General features: G+C 46.3%; 1 protein-coding gene across 1 annotated transcript in view; it reads left to right on the forward strand.

Moving 5' to 3' along the window:
• WIPF3 (WAS/WASL interacting protein family member 3) overlaps positions 1–15,398 on the forward strand; it is a 61,733-nt gene that overhangs the window by 11,312 nt on the left and 35,023 nt on the right. Inside the window, 1 exon segment of the mRNA XM_070424500.1 lies at positions 7,223–7,372. Within this exon segment, the coding sequence (XP_070280601.1) occupies positions 7,280–7,372 (93 nt within the window). The 5' untranslated portion in view covers positions 7,223–7,279.

Consider the following 15,398-nt stretch of genomic DNA (forward strand, 5'->3'; position numbering starts at 1 on the left):
TCTATTCCCACACTGATAATAAGGCCTACAGTTGAACAGGAATTTCTCCTGTACTTCTCTTCCCTTCTTACTTTAGCTTGTAATATTACTCTTTAACAATCATTGACATGATTATTTTGTCTGTAGACTCAGATAGAACTTACATCATGTTCTGGTGCCAAGGTATGCCTGCATCTTTTGCTTGAGTCGTTGGCCTGATCCCTGAGATAGATAGATATAGATATAGATATAGATATAGATATAGATATAGATATAGATATAGATATAGATATAGATCTTATATTTATTCCCCAAAGCACACTAAGGCAATGGTATTTGGCATTACCTTTGGCCTTGGCAATACCAAGATATCTAAGACAATATCCCTATCTTTGAATCTTTGAGTAGCCTACAATTGAGTGAAGGGAGGCACACAGGCATGTGAAAAGAAAATTGCCAGAGTGCCTAGTGCCACACAGAATAAAACTGTGGACAGAATACCAGAGGAGCAGTTAGTTGTGCCCAAGGGAGAAGGAACTCTGTGCAGAGAAGCTGGCACCTGTGCATGTTTTAAAGGATTGGGAGGAATTTTCCAGGCGGTGAAGGCCAGCACACTCAGCCTGAATGGCACTGACAAAGGCACAGAGATATAAAGAAAAGGTATGTAAGGAAATGGCGCAGGTGTGGTGTGGGCAGAGGATAGGATGCATGCAGCAGGGTGGAGGATAAGGTTAGAACCTGACTCCATAAAGAGCCTTGAAAGGAGTACATGTTAAAATTAGAGATGCCACTTTTTAGAAGCGTAGCTGTTATGTAAAATGAAGCTTACTTATGAATGTGTAATTAATATCATGTATTTTTAATAAGCCTCGTTCTTATTTTAGCTAATACATAGGCAGCAAAAATAATACCAATAAATGTCAGGAAAGCAATATTTTCTCCTTCCTTCCTTGGGACTCACATGATTTTTAGGGCACTTAGCCATAGTATAAATACTTGAGTTAATGATAAATATTATCAATATCTCCAATTTTCCCTTCACCAAATACTGTTCAAATATTATAATGAATTCGATGAATAATCTGGGAGCAAATTTGCATTTCAATAAGAATTTCATTTTAAGAAGCAATTTATGAGTTCATTGTAGGTGTGACTTACTAGGTTTCATACTAGAGTGTGGTTAAAGTTCGTCTTCCTTTCAGAGCTCACATAGACAATCCTTTAGGCATTTCAGCAGATGATTAACTTTAATTCCTGGTTAGAGGTGAGCAGATTCCACCTCAGGAGCTATTGTCGGGGCTGGTGTTTCTCAGGTGTCAGAAGTTCTTCCGTCACCAGTCACCGAGGTGAGAGGTGAGTGGGCACCCCGCTGGGTTTCCCTTTCACTCTTGTGTGTCAATTCCAAGCAAGCACAGTGTGCCGACGTCCTGGGTCCGGTCTGCTGAAATTAAGTGAGTCCACGAAAAGGTCTTCTCAGGAAAGGATGTAATTCCTGACTGTGTGGGCAGAGTTTCATCACCCTAGTGTTCTAGAACAGGTCATTTCAAACTTTGTGGGACAAAAAAATCACTTGATAAGATACCCCCAAAGATTCTGATTTGTGGGTCATTTGGGGACCCCTGAGGCTGTGGCCGATGTGGTCACGTTCTTAGCATCTGATGACAGTGCGTTACATCACGGGGGGCCTTTTCATGCAACTGCCTCAAGGGCAGGGGCTGTGCTCACTGCCGGCCTCCTGCTGATGAGGACTCGGAGCCTCAGGTTCCAAAAGGGGTGGCATGTGTGGGTCAGGAATGCTGAATGTGGGAGGCAGGGGTGCTGGTGACCCTGATAAATTCCAAGTCCTCTTCTCTGCCAAAAAATGATTCTGATTCTGGGGTGGAGACTGTGCCTTTCTTACGTGCTTCCACATTCTAGAGTTACTCACTGTGGTCCGCAGACCAGCAGCGTTCTCCTCACTTGGGAGCTTGTCAGAAATGCAGTATCTCGGGCCCCACCTCAGACCCAGTGAATCAGAATCTACATATGAATGCCAGCTCCCCCACGGATTCACTGTCTGACTTAGGGTATCTTTCTTAACCTCTCTGTGCCTCAGTTTTCCCATCTGAAGAATGGGGGTAATAGTATCTATCCGGTTGGAGTGTTTGGGGGCTGAAATAGGTTAACATATGAAAAGCTCTAGCAACAGTGCCTGACACATACGAAGGGCTGTGTCAGCGCTAGCTCATGTTCCTATTAGCTAGAACACAAACTCCAAGGATTTTTTTATGCTGGGCTTTGTACTAGTATTTCCCCCTGCCCTGCCCCCTGCTTATCTGCTTACTTTGGCCAACACGCCCCCACCACCCAAAAAGGCAAAATATTTCCAGGACTTTGTACCATTGAGGAGAAGGAGAACAGCAATTCCATGTAGCCTGTACAGGACAGTCTTAACTGGGAGAGGTGGTACCTGGGGCACGAGATCTTATAGGAGGGAAGTCCCAGGACAGGGGCTGGGCCCAAAGAATTCCATCCTGGAATGATGAGGAAGTGGCCACAGAAAGTGGCCACTCATAAGTCATTGTCATCATCACCTGTAGAGAAGGTGTTTTGTTTTTAAAAATATTCTTTATTATTTTGCTGAAAGCTTTGGCAGCTTTGCCACATGTTTTGTGAGAACCTTGATATTGGTGCCTTGTATGCGCGTGGGCTCACGGGGTCTGATTTCCTGGCTGCAGGGCCCCTTTGATAAATAAATGACTGATGTAGCTTGGCAGGACCCTGCTGAGACCACACCGTGTGAAACGGGCTGCCTCCTGGGGCACGTCCACCTTGACCAGTGCCGAGGTGAGAAGTCTGTTCTTTTCCTTGACTTCATAGCCAAGAAACAAGAGACGCAGTGGAGCCGTGTCAACACATGGAAGTTAGGAGTGCATGGAAAACCTTACGTTCAGATCTCCACTGAAATGTACTGTTAGAACCAGCAAAAGCTGCTTCTATATAGTGGCAGTAACCCTTCGTGCTTACATATTTTTAAATAGGCCCGTGTTCTATTTGTGAACAGCTGTAATCCGACAAACCACTTTTGGGGGCAAAAGTGAGTGTGAGAAGAGCAACTGGTATGTAAAAGTGCTTACCATGAGTTATTCTTTCTCTCTGCAGTTACTCACAGACTTCAGTGGTGGGCATGGAGTAGGCGGTGGTGGGAGGATGATAAATACAGATTCCAATGACATCTGCCGAGTGTCAGGACCTGTATTCTGTTCTTCTTATATACGGTCTTCATTTTAATTTTGATAACAAACTAAGAATCGAGCATTATAGCTATTTTGCAAATAAAATAAAAAATGAGGCCTGCTGAGTTCGGTGACTTGGCCCCGGCCATGCAGCTGGGAAAAGCCAGAGGCAGAAGCAGAAGGCAGGTCTGTATGACACGAAGACCAGCCGGTCCCCTGTATTTGGGGCCTCACATGAGGTGCTGTTCATTCTCTTCCCCCTGCCTCCCTCTAACGGTGCAAGAATATCGAACCTGCGTCTCCACGCCGTTCTCCAGAATTATTTCATGCATTGGGAGAAAATAGAAAAGCTTTTGAGAATCTGGCGTTTTTATGCTAGGCACTTTTTCATGCATTATGGAGAAAAATAGCATTTTTTCCATGTGTCGGGAGAGCACAGGGCATCCGAGAGCCCCGGGGTGCAGCCTGCGACTTCCTGGCACTCTGCATGCTTCCAGACTGTTAGGTTTGAACAAACTCTCCCCTCCCTAATTGCTTAATTACTATCCCTGTCAGGAAAGAGCCTTCACAGCCATCAAGTGCCGCATATAAAAATACCCTTTCATCTCAGCGCTTGAAAAATCACTCCTGTGATTTCAGCAAGACGGAAGCCCAGTGGTACCTAACCATTCTCAGATTTCTGAGGATAAACGAGGTGGGCAGCAAGGATGCTTAGCTTAGGGGACGTGAGTGGCAGAATTACACTCACCTGGATGAGGTCCCTGTCGCTGGAGGGTCTCAAAACGATTTTTAAATCTTTGCAAAATGGAAGCAGAGAAGTAAGATGGCCTGAATGATACCAAGTGATAAAGCAAGAAATGAGGTTTGGGAATCAGAAAGGCTAGGGCTTTAACTCAGCTCGGGTGCGCTTTCTGAAAGTTGGTACAAACTACACGCATCTCGTGGTCTCTCCTATGGAAATGCCGGCGTCTGCCATGGAGTTGCTGAGAGGATTAACTAGAACAGTGGATTATTAGCGCCTGATCCAGTGCTGAGCACACGGAGGGGGTTCCAGAATTACACAGTCGATGTCATTGTTCACGGACTCCATAGTTTGCTCATCGCCCACTCGCTGAACTGTACTTGTCGCCTCGAAGTCAGTACTCACAGGCGCCTTCACGGTCAGTGGGAGACGTGTGCAAAGTGGGGGAAGCTCGCGTGCCCCGGTGCAGACATGGCAGCTGAGGTCCCACACGGCGACCCCCGTGCGGCTCCCATGCTGTAAACTAGTGTCTTTTACACATTCTGTTCAGTGCCACGCTGTTCAGATGTGGGTGCTTATTGGTGGTGGTTGCACTGTTTTAAATGGCCCTCCAAGCATAATGTCCAGGTTCCGTCCAGTGTTCTTGAGTGGAGGGAGGCTGAGGTTTGCCTGATGGAGACAATGTGTATGAGAGATAAGCTTCATTCCATCATGAGGGACAGTGCTATTGGCATGAATGTTAATGTAACAACAGCATATACCTATCTATAAGGTCTCTTGAAGCAGGAACACACATGAAATAAGATTATAATTTAATGTGGTGACAAAAATCTTGTAAACAATTGTCCACAGGAACCTAACCCTGTGTACCTCCTGGGAGCAGTGGTTCAGGGTTTGTTAACTCAGTCATCATGACAACTTTATAAAACATACCTCCCGCAAATGATGAGAATTCGCTGTAACCCATTTAGTTCCTGTGTTAGGCAGTTTAAAAATGAGTGGCTATAAAAAATTAACTTCAAACTGTAGCTTAACACAGAAGTTTATTTTTCAGGTATTTAAAGTCTAATCAGGTGTTTAAAAGTGAGTCAGGAACCCAGATTCTTGACATCTTTTGGATGGGGAAAGAGAGAGTTGTAGGTAGGTCTTTATGGACCAGCTTCCAGGTGGAGCACATCACTCTGCCTTCTTTCTATTGGCCAGAGGTCAGTCACATGGTCACAATTAACTGCAAAGGAGGCTGGGAAATAGTACCTAGCTGAGTGCTCCGGGGTTCCGTGAACAGCTCAGCCACAGTTCTCCTAAGGTTACCACCTATGGCCATTTTTCCTTAGATAAATGGCGAAACCCGTAGGTAAGAAACATTTACCTTTTCAAAGTTCCTCTTTTAATCTCTTTCCAGTTCATCACCAGGGGAAGCAAGTCTTTGTCTTCTCATCTGTCTTGGATAAAAGATGGAATCCTCACATAATGAGACTCTCTGCATATTTTCTCTTGTTCTATTAATACTTCAGCCAACCTTTCAATACCTACTATACATTGTTGGCTGCAGTTCTTTTTGCCACTGAATAAAGGATCACATAAAGAATGCGCCCAGTGCCTTCTATGAAAGAAAGGGTTAAAATACAAATAACTGATCATTTATTTTTGTTCCAACTAAATTGCGGACTCAACATCCAACTTGCTTCAGCGTTCAGCCAGTAAAATGCCGGCTTGGTCTGACCCTGCGTTACTGAGTGTATTAGGTTGTGTACTAAACACATCACTGACGCCACCAGGAAGAAGTACCTGCTACCCTCTGGGATCTCTGCCCAAGGTCACTGTAGTTTCATGTTGGGGACTCTGATGAGTATTGTTTTTCTGGTCTTTCTGTCCTGGTGTTACTGTCGAGGGAAGAGGCAGTGGCACAGTAATTATCTGGTTTTAGTAATTTTTGTGGGGGACACTTCCTAAGAAAACTTTGGTTGCCCACAATGATCAGCTCATGCACATCTTTGGGACTCTTATGAAACTATCACGGACTTTTTCCACAAAAGAAAGATGAACTTTAAATTACATATATTTTTACAATTTTGTACAATTTTAGGGGAAGTCTTAACCCTGCTGAAAACAAGGTTGTTCTGACCTTAGAATATTATTGTGGAAATTAATGTGACCAGCCTGTCACATAGCAGCCAAACAGAACTAGCATGTACTACATAAGCAAAATGGTAGCCCCTGCTAAAAATCAGGCACCGTGTTACATAACTGCTCTTTACTGCGAGGAGATAAAAATATTAGCATGGAGTAATACAGGTGCCAGAAGGTTTCAAAGTTGAAGAAGCAGGCACAGGCCTTGTTCTGACCTTCCAGCGACTACAGAGACAAAAACAAAACAAACAAACAAAAAAACACCACAAAACACAAATTTACCCCTGTGCAGGTCTGATGTTTATTTCTGTTGGTGCTTTAATTGTGTTTAGAGTCTTCACATAGGTTTTCCTCCTTCCTGTAAACTGTGGGACTTGCCTTCAGTGTGGGTTTTAAGCCTTTGCCACGTGCCTTGATACGGATTCTAGGGCACACACACACACACACGCACACACATGCACACGCACACACACTTATAGGAGCTCAGGTGTCCTACAGTATGAACTGTTTGAAACATAAGTGTGTTTGCAGAATGGTGGCAAGAAGCCCTCTATGTAGCAAACCAGTTATGACGCTTTTGCAGAGAAGTGTCGTGCCCGCATCCAGATGATTGTATAGAAGCCACAGAGGGACAGCAATACAGTAAGAGCTGCCGGGAGAGGAGGGAGCAGGAGAATGAGTGACGCCCTTTAGGGCCCTGCTCGAGGCTGGCGGCATGAGTAACGTGGCGCCCGCGACCTGCAGAAAAGGTTACATTTCATTCCGTGCGCTCTGCTTAGGGGATGGGGAACATGTGCAGAATATTTTTTTAAATGCGTCAGAAATGATAAAACTAAAAGTGTCATGCGAAGGAGGTAGAAATCCGTTATTTGGAAAGATCATGGAATGAGGTGTTGCTATTTATGTATTCTATTAATTTTGATACAGAAATAGCTGCATTTTATCAGTTCCGTCACCCAATTCTCTCCAGAATCTGGCTGCTCTTTCAGTCTCCAGCACCGGGCACAATGCCTGCCTCACAATAGACACTCCGTATTTATTGAGAGAAAGAAAGAGAGAAAGAAAGAAACCATAATATCCGTATGTCTGCATGACATGAATTACCTGTGCATGAATAAAGACATTCACGTTTAAAACTCTCTTCTCTCCTTTTCAGAGCAGAAGCCATTCTCTTGGGACCATTCACAAGCAAGAGACACCAACGCCGTGACATATGCCAGTGCCACCGCCACCTCCACCTCCTCCTCTGCCTCCACCTCCCCCGCCTCTGGGAGCTCCTCCTCCTCCCCCGCCATCAGCACCCCCGGTAAGGCCTGTTTTTCTGTCCCATTGACTATCCCACATAAGCTGCTTTGAATACACTTGAGCAGAAGGTTTTACGTGTTCGGAACCAGCCACCACGGAGCTCCCTGTGACAGGTGGCATCTCAGGTAGCTGGTCCTGGCAGCTCCAGGGTCTGATTCCCAAAGAGGCTGGCCAGGTCTTTCTCTACCGAGTCCTCGGCCACCCCCACCCTCAACCTCAGTGTCGTCTGTCTACAGACCTCTAGGTAATTTCTCCTCTGATTCCTGCTGCTCCGTGCCGGCTTCCTGGGTCTCCCTAATCGGCTCTTCCCTCTCACTGGAAACCTCTGAAGGGTGCAGCCAATGAGGCATGCCGAAAAGTCAGGTTCCAGTGTGTAATTGGATGGTGGTAACCCTCGGGCTTCGGTTGCCTGGTGCTGGGCCCACGTCAGGGAAGTGTCCTATGAAACGCCACAACGAAATAGAAATCTCTAAATGAAATGTCCCTCTCCACGCCAGGCCCTTTCATCTGTGTTGCCGGATGCTCTCTCTTGGTTTAATAGTTTGGTCAGGGCATAGGGTAGGAGAGGGACGGAGAGGGTGGTTGTTTAGTCTGAGAACAGGAATTCTCAGCATTGGCACCACTGACATTTGGGGCCAGATCCTTTCTGTCATGGAGGGCTCTTCTGTGCCCTGTAGGGTGCTTAGCAACAGATGGCTCCTGTTCTCAGTGGGAGATGGAAGATACGGATGCCATGGCGATACGGCACGCAGAGGCAGGGCTGGTAGGGATGCTATGAGCCAAGTCAGCTGAGCTGGGAATTGAGCCTCACCTGCCATCCTCCCCCGCTATGCATTCCGCCCCCCAGGTGTGGATGACATGACCTCAGGTGTGCAGATGACGTGACTATGGGAGTGTTGGTTAGGAGGTCCCAATGCATGGCCACAGGCGACCGTGAGAGCACGAGTGTGCCTGGGACGTCACCCCTTATGATGTTACCTTTGACACCCTCTGTATCTGAATTACCACGAACCTAGACCTGCCTGAAACTTGGCCCTTGCCCTGGAAAAGAATGGAAAGAAATCACATAGATGAATTCCATATGAAAGCTCTCTGACCAGGGAATAGAAAGTGTAGGAGTCAGTTGGAAGTTCCACTGCTGAACTTGACCGCACAAGGGATAGAGATGGACAGTTTATATGTAAAGGAAACATACATAAAACTGTCACAGGGATCTTGCACAGACTGGCTAGCACCAAGAAAAGCAACTTATAATCACTTCAAATACCATAATACACCTGTAAACTTCGCCAGAATAAGTAAACTTATCAAAACCCTCATTATTGGGGATTTGGGGAAATCAGCCCTTTTTTAAAACTTTGCTGGTGACACACAAATACCTGGAACTCAGTGTTCAATGAACCTTTCTGGAGTGTTCTCTGGCAGAAAACAGTGGTCTTGAGCGTATCATACTTTTCCCCTGGAAATCCAGTAGTTTTATTTTTGAGGCCGATACAAAGATTAACCCTAAAGGAACCAAAAGGAATTTATCCAAGATGTGCACGGCAATGCCATTTATTCTAGTGAAAAATTTGATCTTATGAGCACTATGTGAAATGTGGTAGGTCATGCTGGTAATTAAAAATTGCATTATGCCATAGTGGTAATTAAAAATTATATTTATAACTATGCCAATTATGGAAAGTAGACATGGAGTGGTGGATTAAAAACACAATGAAATTAGCTATGTAATATATGTAATAGCAGAGATCAGAAGAGAATTTTTAATTCTGATAAAATTTTATTAGGGAATTCTTTTTCTTGAAAGACATTTAAGTCCATGGTCCAGTGTTTGGGGTAGCCTGCAAGCTAAGGATAGTTTTCACATTTTCAAATGGTTGAAATAAAAATAATACTTTGTGACATATGAAATTATATGAAACTCAAATTTCGGTTCATGAGTAAAGCTTTATTGGACCTCAGCCATGCTCACTCATTTACATATTGTCTATGGCTGCTTTTATGCTGCCACAGCAGAACACAAATTAAGCAACTTGTTATTCCTCTCAACAACAACAAAAAAATTCCGTTTTTGTCTCTATGCAACCTATAGTGTTAAAATTGTACTCAATGATTATTATTATTCTTCATTGTTGTTCTATTTTTTGTTTCATCAATAAGAATTTTATGGAACTTCGTTTTTCCTTTTAAAGTACTTACATAAAATCCATGATTTCTCCTCTTGGCGCACAATGCCTACAATATTTATTGTCTGGCCCTTCACGGGAAAAGTTTGCCAACACCTGCCCTATGAGACGGCTGGCTTCTTCCAGCCTTCCTGGGCTCAGCAGCCAGGGACCTTGCATTAGGACATATGCCTCTCTTCATCCCTTTTCAAGGACTCCCCATCCCCCTTTTGACAGTCACCCGTTCCACGCACACGGTCTGGCCCCTGCCTGCCTCTCAGACCTCGCACTGTGCCCTGTCCTCGTGTCTTCTACTCTAAAGCATGAGCATAGCTGTGCTGTTTGCCCGGAAACCCTTTCTGCTCAGCTCTGCTCAGGTGTCACTTCCCTGGAGCATCACTTCCTCACACCCACACTGGAATGTATAACATACATTCACACCCTCCTCACAGCACGCATCAGTTTTTAATTCTGTTTATTGGACTGGAGTCTGCATTTTATGGGTTGTAGTCTTTCGGTTCCTAGCACCTGGCTCACAACAAGCACTCTCCTCGTTGACCAAATGAATGAATGGATGAATGAATGAATGAATAGATGCATGCAAACATCTGTGTAAATAGAGCTCAGAAATGGAGCTAACCCTCTTCATAACCAGTGCTCAGGACTGTAAACATCCATGCTGTGGACCAGCATGGCAGATTACTACATGCAGTCTTTGGTTAATATATGTCATCTTTGTGCGACATGTCTGATGGTCTGTAATGAAAAGCGTCCTATCTAGCTTCACCTTAGCTCGGGAAGATCTGGGGCTTAGACCAGGGCTAAAAGCTTTTGGTTTCTTCCTTCTACCTCTCACCTCTCCCTTCCTGCCCCTCCCATCCTGGTCTCCACCTCTTCTTTAGTGAGCATCTTCTCTTTTTCCAAGAACGTGTGTGTAATAAACCAGAAGAAGGACCAGTGGAGCCTGCCGATTTTTGGAGCAGGCTTAAACCCAACAGTCCTCGCCATCCTGTTTCATTAATTTTCTTGCCCCCTAACTCCCCTGTCTTTTGAGTTCTATTATGTTTCTCATTCATTTAAAATCCAGTAACAATATAAAATCGCCTGCGTGGTGCATTGGTCCACTTAAAATTATATTGTCATTGTTGCTTTGGTTACAGGATGTAGCTTTTTTTAAAAGATCTAAAAATATATATATATATTCAAGTGTTTGATTTTGAAATGCAGCAGAATTTGACTGAACTTTTGTTTTCTGTCTGGACCCCCTGGTAGTGTCCGAGGTGAGAGAACAAGCGTGGTGACAGCCTATGATTTGTTTTCTCGTCATGATCACACAACACTGTCTCCACACGAGGAAGGGAATACATGCGCCTCTGCCCAGCTGATAGGTTCTTTGGAGTTGGGTTCCCCAGGCAAAGCCTAACAACAGGGCTGTAAGTTTTTGTAGCATTATTTTTCAGTGTTGCTGTGCAAGTTCACAAACATCCTAAGGAGGAAACCATTCTTTATTTAAAAACAAAGGGGTCCTGGCCTGCATTGCTCAGTGGTTTGAGCATCGTCCTTTGCACCAAAGTGTCTCAGCTTCTAGTCCCTGTCAAGAGCATGTACCTGTGTTTGCAGGTTCGATCCCCAGCCCAGGTCAGAGAGAGTGTGGGAGGCAACCAATCCATGTGTCTCTCTCACATTGATGTTTCTTTCTCTTTTTCTCTTTCTTCCCCCTCCCTCCCTTGCACTCTCTCTAAAAAATCAATGGAAAAAAATATCCTCTGGTGAGGATTAACAGAAAACAAAAACAAAGGGGAAACTGGCTGGCTACCCATTTATTTACCATGAGAAGCAAAACTCCCAAGTTAGGAAGACACCCTGGTGCCGTGTATTTCTGCCTGCTTCTTCCGGGGGTGAAGTTTAAAAATGCTTAAGGGCCGAAACCGGTTTGGCTCAGTGGATAGAGCGTCGGCCTGCGGACTGAAAGGTCCCAGGTTCAATTCCGGTCAAGGGCATGTACCTGGGTTGTGGGCACATCCCCAGTGGGAGATGTGCAGGAGGCAGCTGATCGATGTTTCTCTCCCATCGATGTTTCTAACTATCTATCTCTCTCCCTTCCTCTCTGTAAAAATTCAATAAAATATATATAAAAAAATAAAAAATAAATAAATAAAAATAAATAAAAATGCTTAAGGGAAATGACAATGAAAGGCATATTGTGGCCCCTTGCCGTCGGTTCCCTCCTTCCTGCTTGCCAGTCTTTGCATCCAGGCGACTCCGTGAGATGATTCTTCTCCTTGTAGTCTGAGGGTCGCATGGTGCATGGGCGAGGTGGGCCTTGCACAGGGTCAGGAAATACCAGCTGTGGTCACACTGGGACGGTTCCCAGCATCTCTAGGAGGCAGGAGCTCGTGTGCTGTGCAAAAACATGTCAATCTGTTACCGAAAACACGTAAAATGGAGTCTTATCTGAAACCCCACCAGAGCCTTTTTCCGTTTTGTGTTTGCTGTGGTTTAAAAAGAGCTACGTGGATGGGGGCTTAGCAGAACTGCAGATTTCCCTATGTTCTGCAAACGGTAATTTGCATGTTTACTGGTGCATTGGGAATAATGAGAGGCTTAAAAAATCTTAAATGCTGTCACTCACTTAGGTTCCCCCAACACTGGTGCTTTGATTAGTGCCATTAATAAGAGACCGGGGACAGTTACCCAGGTTTGCCAGTGGCCACTGGGACAAGGAGAAGGCTTTTGCATTAGGCCAAGCTATTGGGATATAGTATTACATTTGTTCTCTGCTTAACAGTTGGCAAAACTACACCTTTGTCCTCCAGTCCATTTAAAAACTTAATTCTCCCCCTGGTTGGCGGGCTTGCACCTGCGAGCAGAGCAGTCAGGCGCCTCAGTGAGGAACCCGGGAGAGGTGTGGCAGACCTGCCACTCATGCGTCCAAAGGGCCATTCAGGGCGTATGGAAATGCGTTTCTTTTTCTCAGCCCTGAGCTGGGAGGGGCTGCGGGGACAAAGAGGCGGAGGCTGCGGTGTGTGCTGGCGGCACACTGTGCACTCCCCAGGCCCGGGCTCGGTGAGAAAAGCCTGCCAGCGCTTGATAAAGGCCTTTATCAAGTTTCCTGGGCGCCCAGGCCCAGCAGCCGCTCTCGCTCGGCGTCTGAGCCCAGGGAGGTGGCAGGAAGGTGCCACGCAAGGTATGAGGCCATCGGACCGTGCACGAAGACCTCTGCCACCTCTAGCAAGGACTGCTCACCAAAGCTTTCATTGACCCCGAAGATGCCGGCTCTTGGCCTTTGAAATCTTTAGAATTACAATGTCACTAACAATTCTAGACAACTGCCCCTGAACACTCCCCTACCCAGGATGTCTTTCCGTACGTGCACTGTTATACCTGGGGGGCCACCTCGGTTTGGAGCAGGGATCTTTGGGACATGCACTTCTTCCCCAAACCACTAAACCGCTGTCCTTTCATCCAGACCTGCCCCCACCCCTTGAATCTAAAAGCCAGGAAGTCAGTGGTTTCCACCCCGACAGCCGGATTTCTTCCGGTGTCCCCAGGCCTCCTGCTCAGATTTCTCTTTTCTGTTTGCGTTGTGCTTCCATCATTTCTCCCCATTTGCTTATTGATCTTTTTTCTCCATTTAAAAGTTTTTTTTTCTTCTTTTCAATAGAAAAAAAAAAAAAACATTTTGCAAGTTACCCTCTGAATAAAACCGAGGGTTAACAGCAGAGAATCGGCATCAAAGAAGCAGATACGATGCAAAGGAAGTCAGTATTGTTTTGTCTTTAGTTTACACTGGGCTGCTGATGGGCTCAGAAAAAAATGGGATCGCTGCTGCTAGTGATGTGGGCACAGTGGGGACAGTAAGTACCTCTGAGCTCAGTGGCCACACTGTCCTGACCTTGACCAAGCCATCAGGCAAACGAACTGAGCTTTTGCTGCCCAGAATTAGCCAGTCTGCCTCTGGAGAGATGAGAACCTGAGTCCAGAGCAGCCTGGACTTCGATCCTCCGCAAAGTCCGAGATGCTGGGACTAAATGTAAAAAGTCGTTGATCGCGGCTCAGTCATGGAAATCCTGAGAATACACCTGGTTATTCCCAGACCAGAATTTTGTACCTTGCGTTGCTTCGTCCTGACAGACTTCCCACATATGGGATCCTCGACGTCTCATCTCTGGGGAGCCCTCCTGTCCTCTGAGTGAATTACTCTCCTTCCTGAGCTTGCTGCTCTGAGCTCCAGGGACTGGACATGTCTTAATGCTGTGACTCTCTCCTGAGCGGACGCGTCGAGAGATGAAAGGAACTCGGGGCCAGTGAGCAGTTAGTGAGTGACTCTGGGACGGGGGTGCGTGCCTAGGTCAGGTCTAGGCACGTAGGACACACTCAGTGTCTAGCATCACTTCCTGAACTAGTGAGTTTAGGGGAGGTACTGTCATTCCCAAGGCAAACCCACTGTGGGCAAACCAGCCATGACGTGACACCTGCCACCTGCCTGAGCCCTATCGTGGGTCCTGCCAGAACACCGTTAACACATTCGAGTTTTAGTAAGAGGCATGTTTTATACACCAAGTGCAGTTTTATCAGAAGCAACACATTTATGGACAGCAGAGGATAACACCCAGGTATTATTTTTAAAGCCATAAAAAGTCCTTTGGCACAATCCTCCCCATTGTTTCCAGAGAATAGACCTTGTACCGTTGCTTTACATAAAGACAATTAAAAATCAGGGAGAGCAACACGGTGTACCCATTTCTGTACATGGTAGCAATCAATTTCCATTTCTGTAAGGCCTGTTCACCGTAGAGGAATGTGAATGTGTTTGCAAGCTGGTGAAAGCAGGGCTCCATCTGGAGCACATACAGAAGGTGCAAAAGCATGCTGTGCCCCTCTCACCCGCTCAGCGCTCATTGTGCCAAGCTGTGGGTGTCAGGAGGGATCGTGTAATGATGCAAGGTGGTGTATTCAGAACAAAAATGTGAGCTTCCAAGCCACCTTAGATTAGAAACTGAATCCCAGTTGGGCCATTTGATGTCAGGCTAATTACTTAATCACCCTGAGCCTCAGTTTCCTCATCTGCAAATGGGAATAACAGTCGCCCCCTCCCAGTGCACACTACCCCGAGCATGGGAGCGCCCCGCAGGGAGGGATTTCTGTCTGTTTTGCTCAGTGCCTGAGCAGCGCCTGGCGTGTTGTAGGCATGCGGCAAATACGCATTGACTGCACGAATCATGGGGTCCTTGTGAGGATCTACTAAAATAACCATCGAAGCTGTGCTTACCCAGGAGCCACTGTTATTTCAGGGACCAGGAAAGAACTGTGCGAGGAACCAGATCTGGGACTGAGAGCAAAGGCCCCTGAGGTCCATGCAGGGTGGGAGGTCAGAAGTCAAGGTCAAGGCTGGGAGCCTGAGTTATTCAAAGTGGGCAGTCAGGCCAGCAGCAAAGACCTTGTGGCAGCTCCAGGAAGCTGAGACTCAAAAACAGGTGGGCAGAGGTGACCCCGTCTAGGTTTTCGGGGTTCCAAGTCCACCATGCCAGTAGCTGCTGCTGCATGACTCTGGGGAGCTACGTGATTTGCCTTCTCTCCTCTTTCATGCCTTGTACACAGTGGAGTGGCCTGAGTCCACGGGGGTAGCGGGGGGTAGAGGGAGGTACTGGAATCAGCCACAGATCTGAGCCATGGGCCCTCAGCTGTGGGGCCGAGGCTGTGAGCAGGCACAACATGGTGATCCGAGGGTCCTTTAGGATCCACTCGGTGCAAATGGCAGCCTGGTGCAAATATGCCCAACATTTAGAGGAGGCTTTGTTTTCTCAGCTGCTCTTTGATTTGTTGCTTTACAAGCAGCTCCGCGGTTGCAGACCAGGAGGC

This window comes from Myotis yumanensis, unplaced genomic scaffold, assembly GCF_028538775.1.
Source record: "Myotis yumanensis isolate MYYU_CA2020_CCGP unplaced genomic scaffold, mMyoYum1.0.hap1 SCAF_9, whole genome shotgun sequence".
Lineage (NCBI taxonomy): Eukaryota > Metazoa > Chordata > Mammalia > Chiroptera > Vespertilionidae > Myotis > Myotis yumanensis.